General features: G+C 38.8%; 1 protein-coding gene across 1 annotated transcript; it reads left to right on the top strand.

The window, feature by feature from the left end:
• Window positions 1–12546: 12546 nt before the first annotated feature.
• On the top strand, window positions 12547–13473 carry LOC306700124 (forkhead box protein B1-like; the record flags this gene model as incomplete). The annotated part of the gene is made up of 1 exon (XM_079165040.1): window positions 12547–13473. One exon carries the CDS (start codon window positions 12547–12549, stop codon window positions 13471–13473), a length of 927 nt encoding a protein of 308 aa, XP_079021166.1.
• Window positions 13474–16913: the final 3440 nt, after the last annotated feature.

Below are 16913 nucleotides of genomic sequence, written 5' to 3'. Positions count from 1 at the left end.
CAAGTGGTACCACAATTTCACCTATTTTTCGCCAGGACACGGCGAGCTATGCTCTCCGTTCGTCGATCCCAACCAAAAAGCATGAGGAGAACACACTGAATCCAACCATATCTTCCAAACTCCTCTCCTTCAAACCATTAACAAGCTTTTTTATTGGCTTAAAATTCTGTCAATCAACTCAAAGAACGTATCATTACACTCATTGGACTCCGGATTCAACGCTGTGTCGTAGGCGAAAATCCGCCAATCAGAAGGCTGTGTAAGGTTCAAAGGGAGTCTGTGAAACTGGAACTCAGACAAGGATAAGCCATGTTTTACAGGTTTATAGAGGGCCCAGGCTCTCAAAATGATGCCAAACTGCTGTATTAGATAGATTGAACACTAATAGTGATAAAAGAAGTGAAATATATAGTTACATAGTAAATAAAATTACAATAAAATGGCTGAAAGTGCTGCTTCAAAAATCAGAATTGATGTCGGCTGACCTGTACAAAACCATCGATATCTCTGGCCTGCTTCACTTGATCAAAGCCATTTTTTTTAAAAGGACTGCTGACATGTGACAATAAAAGTACTTTTTTTTCAGGCGAACCTGAACATTTTCAATTTGAGCTGTGCGCTATCTTCATTCAGCATTAACCGGTAACATATACACTGATATGTACACATGTTAACACATCTCACAAGTTTTAGTGTTATTATTCCATTGAAGTTATTCAAATAGACCTTGTAGTTAGAGAGATACGCCCCTTTATGTATGGGTATGACAATAGAGCTAGGTTTTAACACACTGACAGCAGGAACAGCCCATACACAGCATCACTGCAGCCCCGTCCCTCTGACTGCCGAACCAGAACTAAGTAAGCTTCCTCTAGTCTTCAGGTGCTACTTGTGGTGGGTACTTACGCACTAAAACCTGCAGGCCCGGTAAAGCAACCAGGAACTGGCCACCCACCTGTAGCCTCGGACGTGTCCCCGAGACAACTGCTCCAACCACTTTCACACCACGCTAACAAACCCCCCAACCAACTCCAGAGGGAATCCGCTCTTCAACCAACAGGGACAGACCAGCAATTTAATCACGCTGTATACAGGTTCACCCGAATCACCAGCATATCACAGCTCGGTGACACAAACACTCCTCAGGAAGACTAATCACTACAGCTGGTCACAATAACCCAGAACAGAAAAACAGCCGACTCAGCGCACTCGTCTCCCAAACAACCAGACTGCACATCTAACTCACCAAACGAGGTGCACCTGCCTACAAGACTACTACTGCATCAGTCTCTGCTCATTAAGCCAATGACAACCAGCAGAGCCAACTTCTCTACACAAATCTAAACCTGGTCTACATCAAGGTAGGACGAGCCCCCACATGTTACAACCCGGTTCAAAGGCTGTAACATAAGGGAGAGACAAGAGGGAAAAGTAATAAATATACATTTATTTAAGAAGAAATCATCAAACTAAACTAAATCAATCAATCAATCAATCAAAACCAATACGCAGCCGTCACAGCCAGAGAGGAGGGGCAGCCTGTCTAGCTGGGACCAAACGGGCTCAGCTGTCGCTCATCAGTGGCCGATTAACTTCCTGAAATACAAACTGACAGGAAACAGGACACAGACCCCTAGTGGACAGGAGGGGTCGTCACACTATATACATCTACATCTACATGTAGTGCTGGGCAACGATTAACATTTTTAATCGCGATTAATCGGATTGTTATGTGCAAAGTTCAGTAATGAATTCTAAAGTAGTGTATTGCTCACTTTCATTTTAAAGTGCTGCTCTATGAACTAAAGGTCAACAACATTTGGTTTAAACACTTTAAACTCATCAGGTTCTTGTTAACAGCAGGATTCTCTTCACACAGCAGCAGTTATAACACAGTTATAATGATTCTGATCATAGATATTCAGCGTGTTCACAACTTTATCTTCATGTGTGTCAGAGATGAATTTAAATATACATCTTAAACCTGCAAACCTATCTACGTCATGTTTTTATGTTTGTTAAACTCTCAGTAGTGATAACTAAATGATGTGATTATTATACATATTACAAACTAAACACTTTGAAAACTCTACAACAATAATTTAAATGAATCATTTATTTGTTGGTGTGTTGGTCAGACGCTATGCTACGCTGATTAGCGTAACATGTGGTGTTTGTTATAAATGTACGTTGGTACATAGAGGGTGATAAGAAGCTGTACATGGAGGGCCTTAGGACCCAGGGGACTGTAGGGGAAGGAAACAGGAAGAGACGGAAGAGATGCCACACAAACAGCTGTTCACTGCTCGCTGCCGGTTATTGTGTTAAAAATGTCGCTTAAAAAAAAATGAATGAATGCGTTAACGCGATAATAACGCGTTAATAATGCGTTAACTTGCCCAGCACTAATATATACACATCTACATGTACATGTACATACACAAAGCCCCATGGGTTACATTCAATATGTTACTTCAGATTTAGTTCCAGTGGGTTTCTTCCCAAACCTTCAACAGCTCAGTCTTCACCATGGAACAAACCGGACCTGAACCTGGAGCTTTCAAGTGTATCACATGACCTACGTCAGCCGATGGATTGGGTCATTGTAGATGTTTGAACTTCCATTGAGGAACACTTTACAGACTTCTTGTAAATTTCCATCTGCCGAGGAAGCTCATGTAATACGACCGAAAGCTCCAGAACCAGGGCCATTGCTGCATCTCTACCAGAGACACCAACATGTGGTCGTTTCATAGCGTTCCTGTAGAGAGTCGATGACAGCCTCTTTAATCACGTTTACAGATGTAAAGCCTGGTGGAGTCATAATCTCTTAACGAGAGCCGGCGCCTCATTCGCTGCTCTTCACAGACGCTAATCGCCTCCCTAATTAGCAGCTCTCCTGAAGAATGCCGCTCGTTTACTAATTAGCCTCCAATTTGCTTAATCAGCGGTTTAATTGAAGTAATGGGCTCCTGAACACAGAGAATCACTTGAGCGTGAGCGGACCCGGACTCACTGCTGGGAATTGAACTAGCGATCCTGGCCCCGTTGGTGCCTTGCTTCACAGAGATCCAGACAAAGCAAAGCAGACCGTGATAAACCTGTCAATCTTATTTTGACCCACATTTTTACAGAGCCAAAATGTTTTACCCAGTTTTTGCCTTTCAGGCCTCAATCAGCAGACTGGTGGAGGTGGAATGCTGCCTGAGAGACGCTACTCAGGGTGGAAAAAACTCAACACACATTTCTTTTAATTTTTGTTATTTACTTTTAATTTTCTTCTAGAAACTAGCATCAGTCAAAGACAAGACAGTGACGATTATCTTTTATTGAAGAACAATATGAATCAAGTTTTGATAAAATAAATCACTCTCTGCTACTGAAGACCTGTGACGGGGTCAGGAGCGTGTGCTCGACCTTTGACCTTTCCTCTGAGCGTACAGAAGCCCTCTAATGCTGCATGCTAACGTCTGCGAAGCTCTAACGTACGTCACACAAAGGTTCGTATATCTTACCAAAAGTTACTTTTGTGTGAAAGTTTGCAACACGTGTCAAATTACATTACATTACATTACATCACATTACATCACATTACATCACATCACATTACATTACATTACATTACATCACATTACATCACATTACATCACATCACATTACATCACATCACATTACATCACATTACCTTACATCACATTACATCACATCACATTACATCACATCACATTACATCACATCACATTACATCACATTACATCACATTACATCACATCACATTACATCACATTACATCACATTACATTACATCACATTACATCACATTACATGACATTACATCACATCACATTACATCACATTGCATCACATCACATTACATTACATTACATCACATTACATCACATCACATTACATTACATCACATTACATTACATCACATCACATCACATTACATCACATTGCATCACATCACATTACATCACATCACATTACATCACATCACATCACATTACATCACATTACATTACATCACATTACATCACATCACAGTACATCACATTACATCACATTACATTACATCACATTACATCACATTACATCACATTACATTACATCACATTACATTACATCACATCACATTACATCACATTGCATCACATCACATTACATCACATCACATTACATCACATCACATCACATCACATTACATTACATCACATTACATCACATCACATCACATCACATCACATTACATTACATCACATTACATCACATTACATCACATTACATTACATCACATTACATTACATCACATCACATCACATTACATCACATTGCATCACATCACATTACATCACATCACATTACATCACATCACATCACATCACATCACATTACATCACATCACATTACATCACATCACATCACATTACATCACATCACATTACATTACATTACATCACATTACATCACATCACATCACAGTACATCACATTACATTACATCACATTACATCACATTACATTACATCACATTACGTTACATTACATCACATCACATTACATTACATCACATTACATTACATCAGTGATGGGCAGTATTTCTATTACTTGTATTTGAAATAAGTATTTCAATTACTTTTGAGTATTTTGTAATTTGTATTTGACAGGGCCGATTAAAAATCTAATGTAATTTGTAACAAAATACTTTAGAGTGGAGTAATTTTGTATTTAAAATACTCACAATACTTTTTCCACGAATCAAAAAACAGTTCACGAGTTCAGTCTTCATATCTTCAAGTTCAACGGATTATCTGTCAAGTTAAATATTGTATCTGAGTGTGACAGATGTCAACTAGCTTGATGTATAACTTATGTCTGGGTCTGGCTACATAGCCTATTGTATATACATGGTGATGGTTAAAATATCAAGCTAGCGATCGATGCTAACATGCTAATGACGCTAGCATGCTGTCTAGGCTAGTGCATAGCCAGTGTTTAGCAAGTTAACTTATCAGTTGAGTAGCTAGCAGTAGGAAGAGGGAGATTGGGAGCTTGTATGTCATATGTGATGAATATGTTCTTGTTGATACAAAGCCAAATTTTATGGGCTGTTAAGTCCCATTAATATATATATACATATATATACATATATATATATATATAAAGTTGTTGTCTTTCAATAGCTTTGCTTAGTTACACTGACATTCTGTGACTGTTCTTCCTTTTTGTGGGGTTCACCAGAGCTTTGTGTACATTATATAAACCAGAATGCTCTGCTATACCAAATTGTGAGAAAACAGAAAATCCAGAAAAAAGTATTTCCTATATTTTAAATACAAAATACATGTATTTTGTTACATTTTCTGGCACCAGTATTTTGTATTTTGTATTTTGTTGTAATACATTTATTTGGGGGTATTTTGTATTTTGTATCAAAATACATTTTGATGTATTTTTGCCCATCTCTGCATTACATTACATTACATCACATTACATTACATTACATTACATCACATTATATTACATCACATTACATTACATTACATCACATTACATTACATTACATTACATCACATTACATTACATTACATTACATCACATTATATTACATCACATTACATTACATTACATCACATTACATTACATTACGCTTTTATCCAAAGCCATTCACAATCGGTAACTCGTAACATGAATACAGTCTTTTCAAAATAAAGTTCCGTCTTCACAGGAAACAACTTCGTTAGGTTTATACAACATAACTACTTAGTTAGGTTGAGGGAAAGAAGGTGGATTGAGTTCTAATAACTACAGAAGTTACTGAACTGGATTTGGCTTCTCGTTTCTCATCAGGAAAGAACAGTTGTTTATTTTTTATAATCATAAACTTTTGACTTATCATGTTTTGCTCTGATGACAGTCATGTAACATTAAGTGTGGGAACGTTGGTGATTTGTAAAAGGGAGAAAATATCAGAAAGTGTTCCTGTTTAAGTGTAAACGTTGTGGATAAAAGCAGAACAGACAGAGTGAATAAACCAGGACGTACTTGAAGCATGACGAGTGTGTAGAGACAAATTCCTCACATTTTACATAAAGCTACCACAAGTGGTCTTTTAGTGACTCTTCTTCTTCTGCAGTGCTTTAATTTATACATACATAAATACATACAGTATATATATATATATACATACATAAATACATACAGTATATATATATATACATACATAAATACATACAGTATATATATACATACATAAATACATACAGTATATATATATACATACATAAACACATACAGTATATATATATACATACATAAATACATACAGTATATATATACATACATAAATACATACAGTATATATATACATACATAAATACATACAGTATATATATATACATACATAAATACATACAGTATATATATATATACATACATAAATACATACAGTATATATATACATACATAAATACATACAGTATATATATATACATACATAAACACATACAGTATATATATATACATACATAAATACATACAGTATATATATACATACATAAATACATACAGTATATATATATATACATACATAAATACATACAGTATACCCCCCTAACCCCCAGCCCCTAAACCCTAACCCTCTAACCCTAACCCCCTAACCCTCTAACCCTAACCCCCTGACCCCTAGCCCCTAAACCCTAACCCTCTAACCCTAACCCCTAGCCCCTAAACCCTAACCCTCTAACCCTAACCCCCTAACCCCTAGCCCCTAAACCCTAACCCTCTAACCCTAACCCCCTAACCCCTAGCCCCTAAACCCTAACCCTCTAACCCTAACCCCCTAACCCTAACCCCCTAACCCTCTAACCCTAACCCCCTGACCCCTAGCCCCTAAACCCTAACCCTCTAACCCTAACCCCCTAACCCTAACCCCCTAACCCCCTGACCCCTAACCCCCTAACCCGGCTCCCTGCTGGTTTAATCCAGGTCTGGATTGAACAGTCCATGTAACTGGTTCCACGGCTTTTCTCTCCTCCTGATATATCAGCAGCCACCAAAGGGGGGGGGGGGGGTAGATGGCGTGCTGGGTGGTAACGGCCATGACACATTCAGTGGCACCCATTCATTTATTTCATAATAAGGGCCTCGCTAACCTGCGGCGGCAGCGGCAGCAGCGAGGGGTCGTCATTAATCCGTCACAAATTGGAGCCTCGGCGGTGCTGAAGAGTCAACATGAGGAATATTTAAATGTGCAGCAGAGGAAACACACACAGGTTCATGTTCTAGTTGAATGTTTACCTGAACGCTGAGCTCATCACGTGTTACCCAAATAACCAGGAAACACACACTGAACTTCTATTTCCTCTCTGACGTCTGAATTAAAATGATGGTTACATCCAACTAAATTATATTCAAAACTGTTCGGAGACAGATGAAGTTTGTTTGATGAAGACAGTTCAACACTAAATCACAAGAGTTTTGTTGAATTTCTTCCAGGAGAAACGCTGCGATGAGTCAGCTGACTCAGCAAAGTGTTGAGTCCTTTCTGTTTCTGGTGTTTGTGTTCACAGTGACCACTGATCACATTTTAATAATGTCACATCTTCATCTTGATATGTTAAGACTTTCAACAAGAGTATGTTCAGTTTAAGCTTTGAAGAGAACTACAAGACTAAATCATCTGAGAGCGGAGGAGGAGAAACCGGAGAGATCTGATGATTGAGGAAACAAGTTTTATTCAGGAGGTGGGGACTACAGGGAGAGCGATGAGGTCAGAGGTCACACTTGTTTTACTTTGCAGTGTAAGTTGACAGCAGTATATTGTAGTATAATGTGGTATATTGTAGTATAATGTAGTATATTGTAGTATAATGTGGTATATTGTAGTATAATGTGGTATATTGTAGTATAATGTAGTATATTGTAGTATAATGTGGTATATTGTAGTATAATGTGGTATATTGTAGTATAATGTGGTATATTGTAGTATATTGTAGTATAATTTGGTATATTGTAGTATATTGTAGTATAATGTAGTATATTGTAGTATAATGTGGTATATTGTAGTATAATGTAGTATATTGTAGTATAATGTGGTATATTGTAGTATAATGTAGTATATTGTAGTATAATGTGGTATATTGTAGTATAATGTAGTATATTGTAGTATAATGTGGTATATTGTAGTATAATGTAGTATATTGTAGTATAATGTGGTATATTGTAGTATAATGTGGTATATTGTAGTATAATGTGGTATATTGTAGTATAATGTAGAAGTGATTAGTTGTATTGTAAACAACAGCATCAGTCGTTTCAATAAATGTGTTTAGAGGGTTCATGAGTAAACAGTGAGACGTCCTTAACGAGCTTCATGGTGTATTTATAGCGTCGCTCCACCAAACTTCAACCTGAGTGAAATCGTATGTGTGTGTGTGTGTGTGTGTGTGTGTGACGTCTGTCATTCTGTGTGTGTGTGACGTCTGTCCGACATTGTGGTCGAGAGCAACATAGATTTACATGTAAATCTGTTACTTTCTTTGTCCCCTGAGGATGAACTCCAACTGATCAGCTCTCCATCTGCCTCCAACAATACAGCGCTGTGTGTGTGTGTGTGTGTGTGTGTGTGTGGTCTGCCTCCTTTCAAACTCGGGGTGCAGCTGAAGTATCGGGGGATGATGAGGTGCGTGCTGAAGCACCTCCGCCACCGCTGCTACTCTGCAATTTAACACACACACACACACACACACACACATTAATTTGAAGCTGAGGATTATTGTAGTTCTCAGTCAGCTGCTTCACCAAACTGAACGTGTTTCCAGATCTTTAAAGATCATGTTTTAGGAAAACAAATCAGTCAAATCACATCCACATCCACATATATATATATATATATATATATATATATACACATATACATATATATATATATATACACATATATATATATATATATATGTATATATGTATATTATATTATACATAATATCCTATGTATATAATATAATATATATTATAATATATTAGGAGCAGCGTCTCATCTGTGGAGCAGAAATACTCTGAAGGATAAACATGAAAACAGAAGTGAACTGAAGGAAATAACGGACTTATCTTCACCATCTTCACCATCTTCATCATCTTCATCATCTTCATCATCTTCATCATCTTCATCATCTTCATCATCTTCATCATCTTCACCATCTTCATCATCTTCATCATCTTCATCATCTTCACCATCTTCATCATCTTCACCATCTTCATCATCTTCATCATCTTCACCATCTTCATCATCTTCATCATCTTCATCATCTTCACCATCTTCATCATCTTCATCATCTTCATCATCTTCATCATCTTCACCATCTTCACCATCTTCATCATCTTCATCATCTTCACCATCTTCATCATCTTCATCATCTTCACCATCTTCATCATCTTCATCATCTTCACCATCTTCATCATCTTCATCATCTTCATCATCTTCACCATCTTCATCATCTTCATCATCTTCACCATCTTCATCATCTTCACCATCTTCACCATCTTCACCATCTTCACCATCTTCATCATCTTCATCATCTTCACCATCTTCACCATCTTCACCATCTTCATCATCTTCATCATCTTCACCATCTTCACCATCTTCATCATCTTCACCATCTTCATCATCTTCATCATCTTCACCATCTTCACCATCTTCATCATCTTCATCATCTTCACCATCTTCATCATCTTCACCATCTTCACCATCTTCATCATCTTCATCATCTTCATCATCTTCACCATCTTCATCATCTTCACCATCTTCATCATCTTCACCATCTTCACCATCTTCATCATCTTCACCATCTTCATCATCTTCACCATCTTCATCATCTTCATCATCTTCATCATCTTCACCATCTTCACCATCTTCACCATCTTCATCATCTTCATCATCTTCACCATCTTCTCTGTAGAGTCAAGTTATCAGACGAGTTCAAACAAAGACTGTAGATGATGAGCGCACACACGCACACACACACACACACATACACACAACAATAACACACATTTAAATCCTCGTGTAAATTAATTGACAGTATAATGAATATTCTCAACCTGTTTATAATAATAATAATAATAATAACTATACCAATAATAAACATCATAGTAATTATCGTCATAACTAATATTATTTTAGTTCTAATTGTTATTATTATTATTTGATTTGTTGTTAATTTGAATAATTAGATGAATAATCAACTAAACTCTGCCGGATCCTTTAACATGAAATGAGTTATAATTGTATTATAAATAAGCATATATACATTTATAATATTGGTATTCACGATTTTGTTTTAAGGATTACATAATTATGTGTATTATTGTTATTTCATTTCATAAATAATTGTAAATATATAAATAAGACTTTTGTGTGTTTAATTATTTCAATCTACAGCAGATCATTTAAACTTCCTGTTTATAAAAGTCTACATTATAATAATAATAAAATAAAGATCTTAGTTCAACACAAAAACAAACAACAAAAGCAGTATTTAGTTCATAATTAAGTTATATTTTAACAATAAGAAAAATGCATAAAAGCAACACAAACGGTTTTCTGAATTATTACATTATTATTTTATTATATTAGTTATATATATAAAACATATACTATATTATATATTATATGATAACATTATTTCAGTGCCAAACTAGAGGAAGAAGATTAATATTCATAAAAATATAGAAGATGAGGATGTTGTGATAATGTTCAGAGTCTGTGATGTCGCAGCGTGTCTAATGCGCGCCCCCCCCCCCCCCCCCCCTCCCATCCTGAACGCGCATATCATCAGCTGCTCACAGGTCAGAGGTCAGACGTCCTCTGGGAATATTAAAACCTTCAGATCCTCTAAAACCCAAATAACAAATACATAAATATCATCAGATGCTTTTGAACTTAATGTCTAATTCTGAACTGTTAATTGATTCATTTGTTCATCTCTACAATAATGAAATGAATTATTAGATATTATGACATGTTCTTTATTACTGTGTGATAATAATTATAATAGTTAGGATAGCAAGAACTAATATCCATGTTTTATGCTTTGATTTATAATAATAAATGATTATAATTAATATAATTAATGCTGTTTTGTTATTATTATTATTATTATTATTATTATTATTATTATTATAATAGCAGTATTAGTAGCATTAGAATTATTACTTATAACAGCCTCCCGCGTGCGTGTGCGCGGACTTGTGGTGATGGAAATGTTGAAATATAATATTTTGAAACAGAAAACAATAATAACCGAAAAGCTTCAAACTGTCGCTCTGAAGAAAATGCAGTTTAATTAATTTAACAGCTATCATTCCAACTTTTTCTGATATCAATTCTAAATTTCAATTACAATTATAATTACAATTATAATTATAATTATAATTATAATAAACCCGAAACAACCTACAAATAAAATAAACGAATAAAACGTGTTGAAATAAAACGTTCTCTTATTATTTATGAATGAATGATTTCAATCTTTGAGAGACAAACGAGACGTTTCATTAAATGTAAAACAAGTTCATTTAAATGTCTTCATGCTTTCATCATTAAAGGTTATTAATGAAGAAGAGTTTAACAGAATTAAAGCTTTTATTCAGTGGAATAAAAAAAATAAATTCAGTTCGGATCAATTCTTAAGAAAGTGATAATTCAGAGATAATTCATGTGTTCATGTGTGTTTTTAAATGATTCTTCATCTTAAGGATCATTTTTCAGCTTCAAAAAAACGAGATGAAACAGAAACAAAGCAAACTGTCCTAAAGCCGTTCAAACATCAGCTCTCAGCGGATCTATTTGTCAATGTAAATTGGTGAGAGGCCCCCGCGCGCCCCTCAATCCACACACACACACACACACACACACACACACACACACACACACACACACTGTGCGTCAAATGTTGCCAAACACACTAACATACCTCCGCAGAGCGCAGCGCCGCTCCGACACAAACATCCCCGAGAAGCAGCTTCTTTGCTCGGCTGAGCTCTTTTTGTCAACGCGACTTCAAAGTGACTTGTTTTGGCACAGCGCGTGCATGTAAATATACGTGTAAATGAAAGCACATCGTGCCCCCCCCCCCCCCCCCCCCGGCTGTGATCATGTGATGGTGAAGAAGTGGCCCATTAATGAAGCACCTCTCCGGGGGTCTTTCTGCTCATGTCACCGCCGTCCAGCCGGCAGACGGGACAGACCGGGAGAGGACATGGAGGAGGCAGCAGCAGCCGCTTAGCGCAGCTCATCAGCGGGGCATGAAGAGGGGACCCGCAGCGGGCACCAGGAACCAGAGGAGGAACCAGCTTCTTCAACTTTTCCTCAACTTCCAGGCGGAGTTGCGGCTCCAGCTGAGTGCGTAAAAGACGGGACCATGCCTGCCAAATACAATTATTTTCGTGCGTAACGGTGTTTTCAATAGTTGGAACTGTTTGGACAAAGTTGGTAAAAAGTATTTTCTGCTCTCTGAGACGGAGACTGAACTGGTTTCAGTGAACGATGCCTCGCCCGGGGAGGAACACGTACAGCGACCAGAAGCCTCCGTACTCCTACATCTCCCTCACGGCCATGGCCATCCAGAGCTGCCCGGAGAAGATGCTCCCTCTCAGTGACATTTACAAGTTCATCATGGACCGGTTCCCGTACTACCGGGAGAACACGCAGCGGTGGCAGAACTCCCTGCGGCACAACCTCTCCTTCAACGACTGCTTCATCAAGATCCCTCGCAGACCGGACCAGCCCGGGAAGGGCAGTTTTTGGGCTCTGCACCCGAGCTGCGGTGACATGTTTGAGAACGGAAGTTTTCTGCGGCGCAGGAAGCGCTTTAAAGTGGGTGGCATGTTGGTCACGGACCCGCTGGCTCCCAGCAAGCCGCAGGACACCACCCACTACCTGCAGCAGCAGGCCAAGCTGCGGCTCAGCGCGCTGCACGCCGCCGCGCACCTCCCGCAGATGCCGGGTGGATACAACCTGAGCTCCGTGACGCAGCCGTCCAGCTTCAAACACCCGTTCGCCATCGAGAACATCATCGCCAGAGAGTACAAGATCCCGGGCGGACTGGCGGCCTTCTCCACCAGCGGGTACCCGCTCCACAACCAACTGACCCCGGCCTGGCCGCACATGTACGGCTCCGGGATGATGGACAGCGCAGCTCCAATCTCCATGGCCAGCGACTACTCGGCCTATGGCATGCCGCTCAAGTCCATCTGTCACGGCGGACAGACTCTGCCCGCCTTCCCGGTGCCCATCAAACCCACGCCCACCTCGATGCCCACACACATCCCGGCTTTCCTGGCGAACTCTCCCCAGTCTCTGAGCCCCACGTCCCCGCAGACAGCCACCGGACAGAGCAGCCCGGTGGCGCCCGGAGAGGCGCTGTCGTCCTCGGCCTCCACGGCGCTGCAGTCCGCGGTGGCGGTGCACTGACGGAGATCTGATTGACTCTTTAACAGAGAAATGATAAACAGCGTTTCATCTCCGGGACAAACATGAGGATGTTCGTTAAGTATTAGGATATTTTTCATCCTTCACAGCCTCCAGCCTGAACATGTGAAGAAACAGCAGGTTGACCTCTGACCTCCAGTAAACGTTTGATTTGGTGGACTGGTTTCGGTCCACGTGACTCCCGGTTACCGCTCGTTTTCGTGTTGTGACAAATTATTCCGGATCTTTTGTGTTTGCAGCCTTTTCTTCTCAAACTGAAAGAAAACTCTCAGATTAATGATTCTTTGAGACGAATGTTCAACCAAAAGGAAATTCCTTCTTCTCCAAAAGTGTTCAGCTAATAAAAGACAAAAAGATATAAATCTGGAAGAAAAATGAAAATATTCGGATAATAAAGTCTTTTTTAAATAATCAATATGAACAATCAGAGGAGAAGAGAAACAAGACTTGAAATCATATATTTATGTCAGAGCTGCTTATTTAAACAGAAAAGTGCAGATTTTTGACCGAAGCACTTTTTAAAGAATGTTTTTTATTAGCTGACAGTTGGTTTCATGGTGTGTTTGCTGCATGCTCCTTCTGTCTGAAGACTCACAAGAGTTCTGTGTTTGTGACGTGTTGTTTTTGGCTGAAGGCTTAAAGCATGAACATGAACAACGGGCTTTTATTCCCTGCGCATTGTCTGCTAATCCAGATCCATTAAAAAAACCTTCCTGGGAAAAATACATGAAAAAGCAGTTATTCACACGCACACGCACACACACGCACGCACGCACACACACACACACACACACACACACACACACACACACACACACACACACACAGTAACATTCTGAAACTGACAGCTGCAGATACTATGTTTATTTTAGGTTCATCATGAGATTGGTATTTAACAGCTTCATGTTCTTATTTCTTCACATCTTGGTTCAGGTTTTTCTAATTTAATTCTAATTTAAGACAGATTAAAAAGTAAGAATATGAAGGAAAGAAAACCACTAAAACAAAAACATGAGTTCAGTTGATGTGCTTTTGAAAAAGGTAATCGGTCATTTATTGATCGATTACACGGAATCATGTTTATTAATTATGTAGAAATCTGATCTGAAGTCTGTTAAAGCTTTGACAGAAACTTCTGTGAGAAGAGTTCATTGTAAAGTAAACTGATCTGTGAGCTGCTATTTAATGTTCACACATTAAACACGTTAAAAATAATCTCATAAATATTTAAACATTTCAAATCTTTATTCAGCAGATTTAATGAATTATTTCCTCAGCATGTCGACAGCGTCTAATGTACATATTCTGTATTTATGTACACATTGAGCTACTTTACTTGAGTATTTCCGTTTCATGATATTTATTCTTTTTTATCTTCTTTATTAATCATCAGTTTATTTAATAAAACATGACAATGCATCATGTTTTATACGTAAAACATATGAAACAGTTTATCAATTATTTTACGATTATACTGTCAGAGCCTGATCAATGCATCAGTAATAATCATCTAGAACGTGTACTGTAAGTACACCTGTAAAGGTATTATTATGTGTATTTTACTGCAGTGAAAAGTCTTTAAAATACTTTAAAGTTTACAAACTGTTTCCTTTAAATCACAAACTGTGTGTTTATGTGTTTAACTTCAGATCGATGATCGAAACTTTAATTCTTCTTTATGGAGTTTAATGTGTGTGTGTGTGTGTGTGAGAGAGAGTGAGTGAGTGAGTGTGTGTGTGTGTGTGTGAGTGTGTGTGTGTGTGTCATCAGCGTCTGACCCGTGAGGATCACACAGCAACACTTCTCCTCTGGTACCAAACACGATTGTGTGTCAATGCTTAAAGGTCTTTGAGTTTGTTGCCGAGCGACGCCGACCGTCACCGTAGAAATGTAACTTTGTAGCCCCCCCCTCCCCCCCCCCCCCCCCCCCCCCCCCCCCCCCCCCCCCCCCCCCCCCCCCCCCCCGGCTTTGTGACCACACACAAACTAAACAAATGACATTTAAACAGGAAAACGGTCGCCTGCTGTTATTGACATCCCTGCTCAGAGAAGAGGAAACAGTCCTCCATTGAAATGTTTACCGAGGTATAAATACACGATAAATACACTGAATTATTGTAAAGTACAAGGAGGAGGAAGAACTGACGATGAGGAGCTGATGAAGACTTTAATCCTTCAAACCTCTATGAACTCTGAGCTCTTGTGTTTCTGGTTGTTCTCGTCTTTTTGTGTTTCTCCTCCTTCTGAACTTCTGGTGTAAATCCCCGTGAGGTGGAGGATCGTCGACTCATCCTCAGCTCTGTAAATGCTGCTCAACAAATATGATTAAAGGTCAACATGTAGAACTTTGAGAGGTCATAACTCTACACAGCTCGTCTGATTCACACTAAACTAGGTCGAGACATCCGACTCTGTTCACTCCACAAAAAACCTCTCGCACCATAAAGTCTGCCGGACGACATCGTTACAATTGTGCCAATCATCACGAAACTCTCAAGATATATTCATGAAAACTTTGAACCACTGGTGTAAAACTATTTTGAGTAATTTTCGCAAAGTTGGGCAGAATCAGTGACAGTTTGTCCAAAACATCACCAAACTTGGTGGATATTTATTATTAAACTGGTGAAATATGTTTCTGAATGTATTTATTTTTGAAATGTACCAGTATGGGGTCGGGGTGTTGCCAAAGCAGGACACAGTGTTGGTGGTGAGTGAATGAACCGGTTAGCTAACAGTAACCCTTTAATACAGATGTCTGAAAGTCTCAAAGGTCTCCACCCCTCACAGCTTTGAACTCTGTGTTGACTTGAACCACAGAATCTAATTATAGTTTCTATTCATATTTCAAATATGTCGTCGATATCCGTCTGTTTACTGAGCAGGTAGTGAACAGAGTACCTGAACAGGTAGAGAACACAGTACCTGAACAGGTAGAGAACAGAGTACCTGAACAGGTAGAGAAGAGAGTACCTGAACAGGTAGAGAACAGAGTACCTGAACAGGTAGTGAACAGAGTACCTGAACAGGTAGAGAACAGAGTACCTGAACAGGTAGTGAACAGAGTACCTGAACAGGTAGAGAACAGAGTACCTGAACATATAGTGAACAGAGTACCTGAACATATAGTGAACAGAGTACCTGAACAGGTAGTGAACAGAGTACCTGAACATATAGTGAACAGAGTACCTGAACATATAGTGTACAGAGTACCTGAACATATAGTGAACAGAGTACCTGAACATATAATGAACAGAGTACCTGAACAGGTAGAGAACAGAGTACCTGAACATATAGTGAACAGAGTACCTGAACAGGTAGTGAACAGAGTACCTGAACATATAGTGAACAGAGTACCTGAACAGGTAGTGAACAGAGTACCTGAACAGGTAGAGAACAGAGTACCTGAACATATAGTGAAC

Source organism: Pholis gunnellus (genome assembly GCF_910591455.1).
Source record: "Pholis gunnellus genome assembly, chromosome: 1".
NCBI classification, from domain to species: Eukaryota; Metazoa; Chordata; class Actinopteri; order Perciformes; family Pholidae; genus Pholis; species Pholis gunnellus.
Note: the sequence above shows the minus strand (reverse complement) of the source record. Positions and strands in the feature narration are given on the sequence as shown.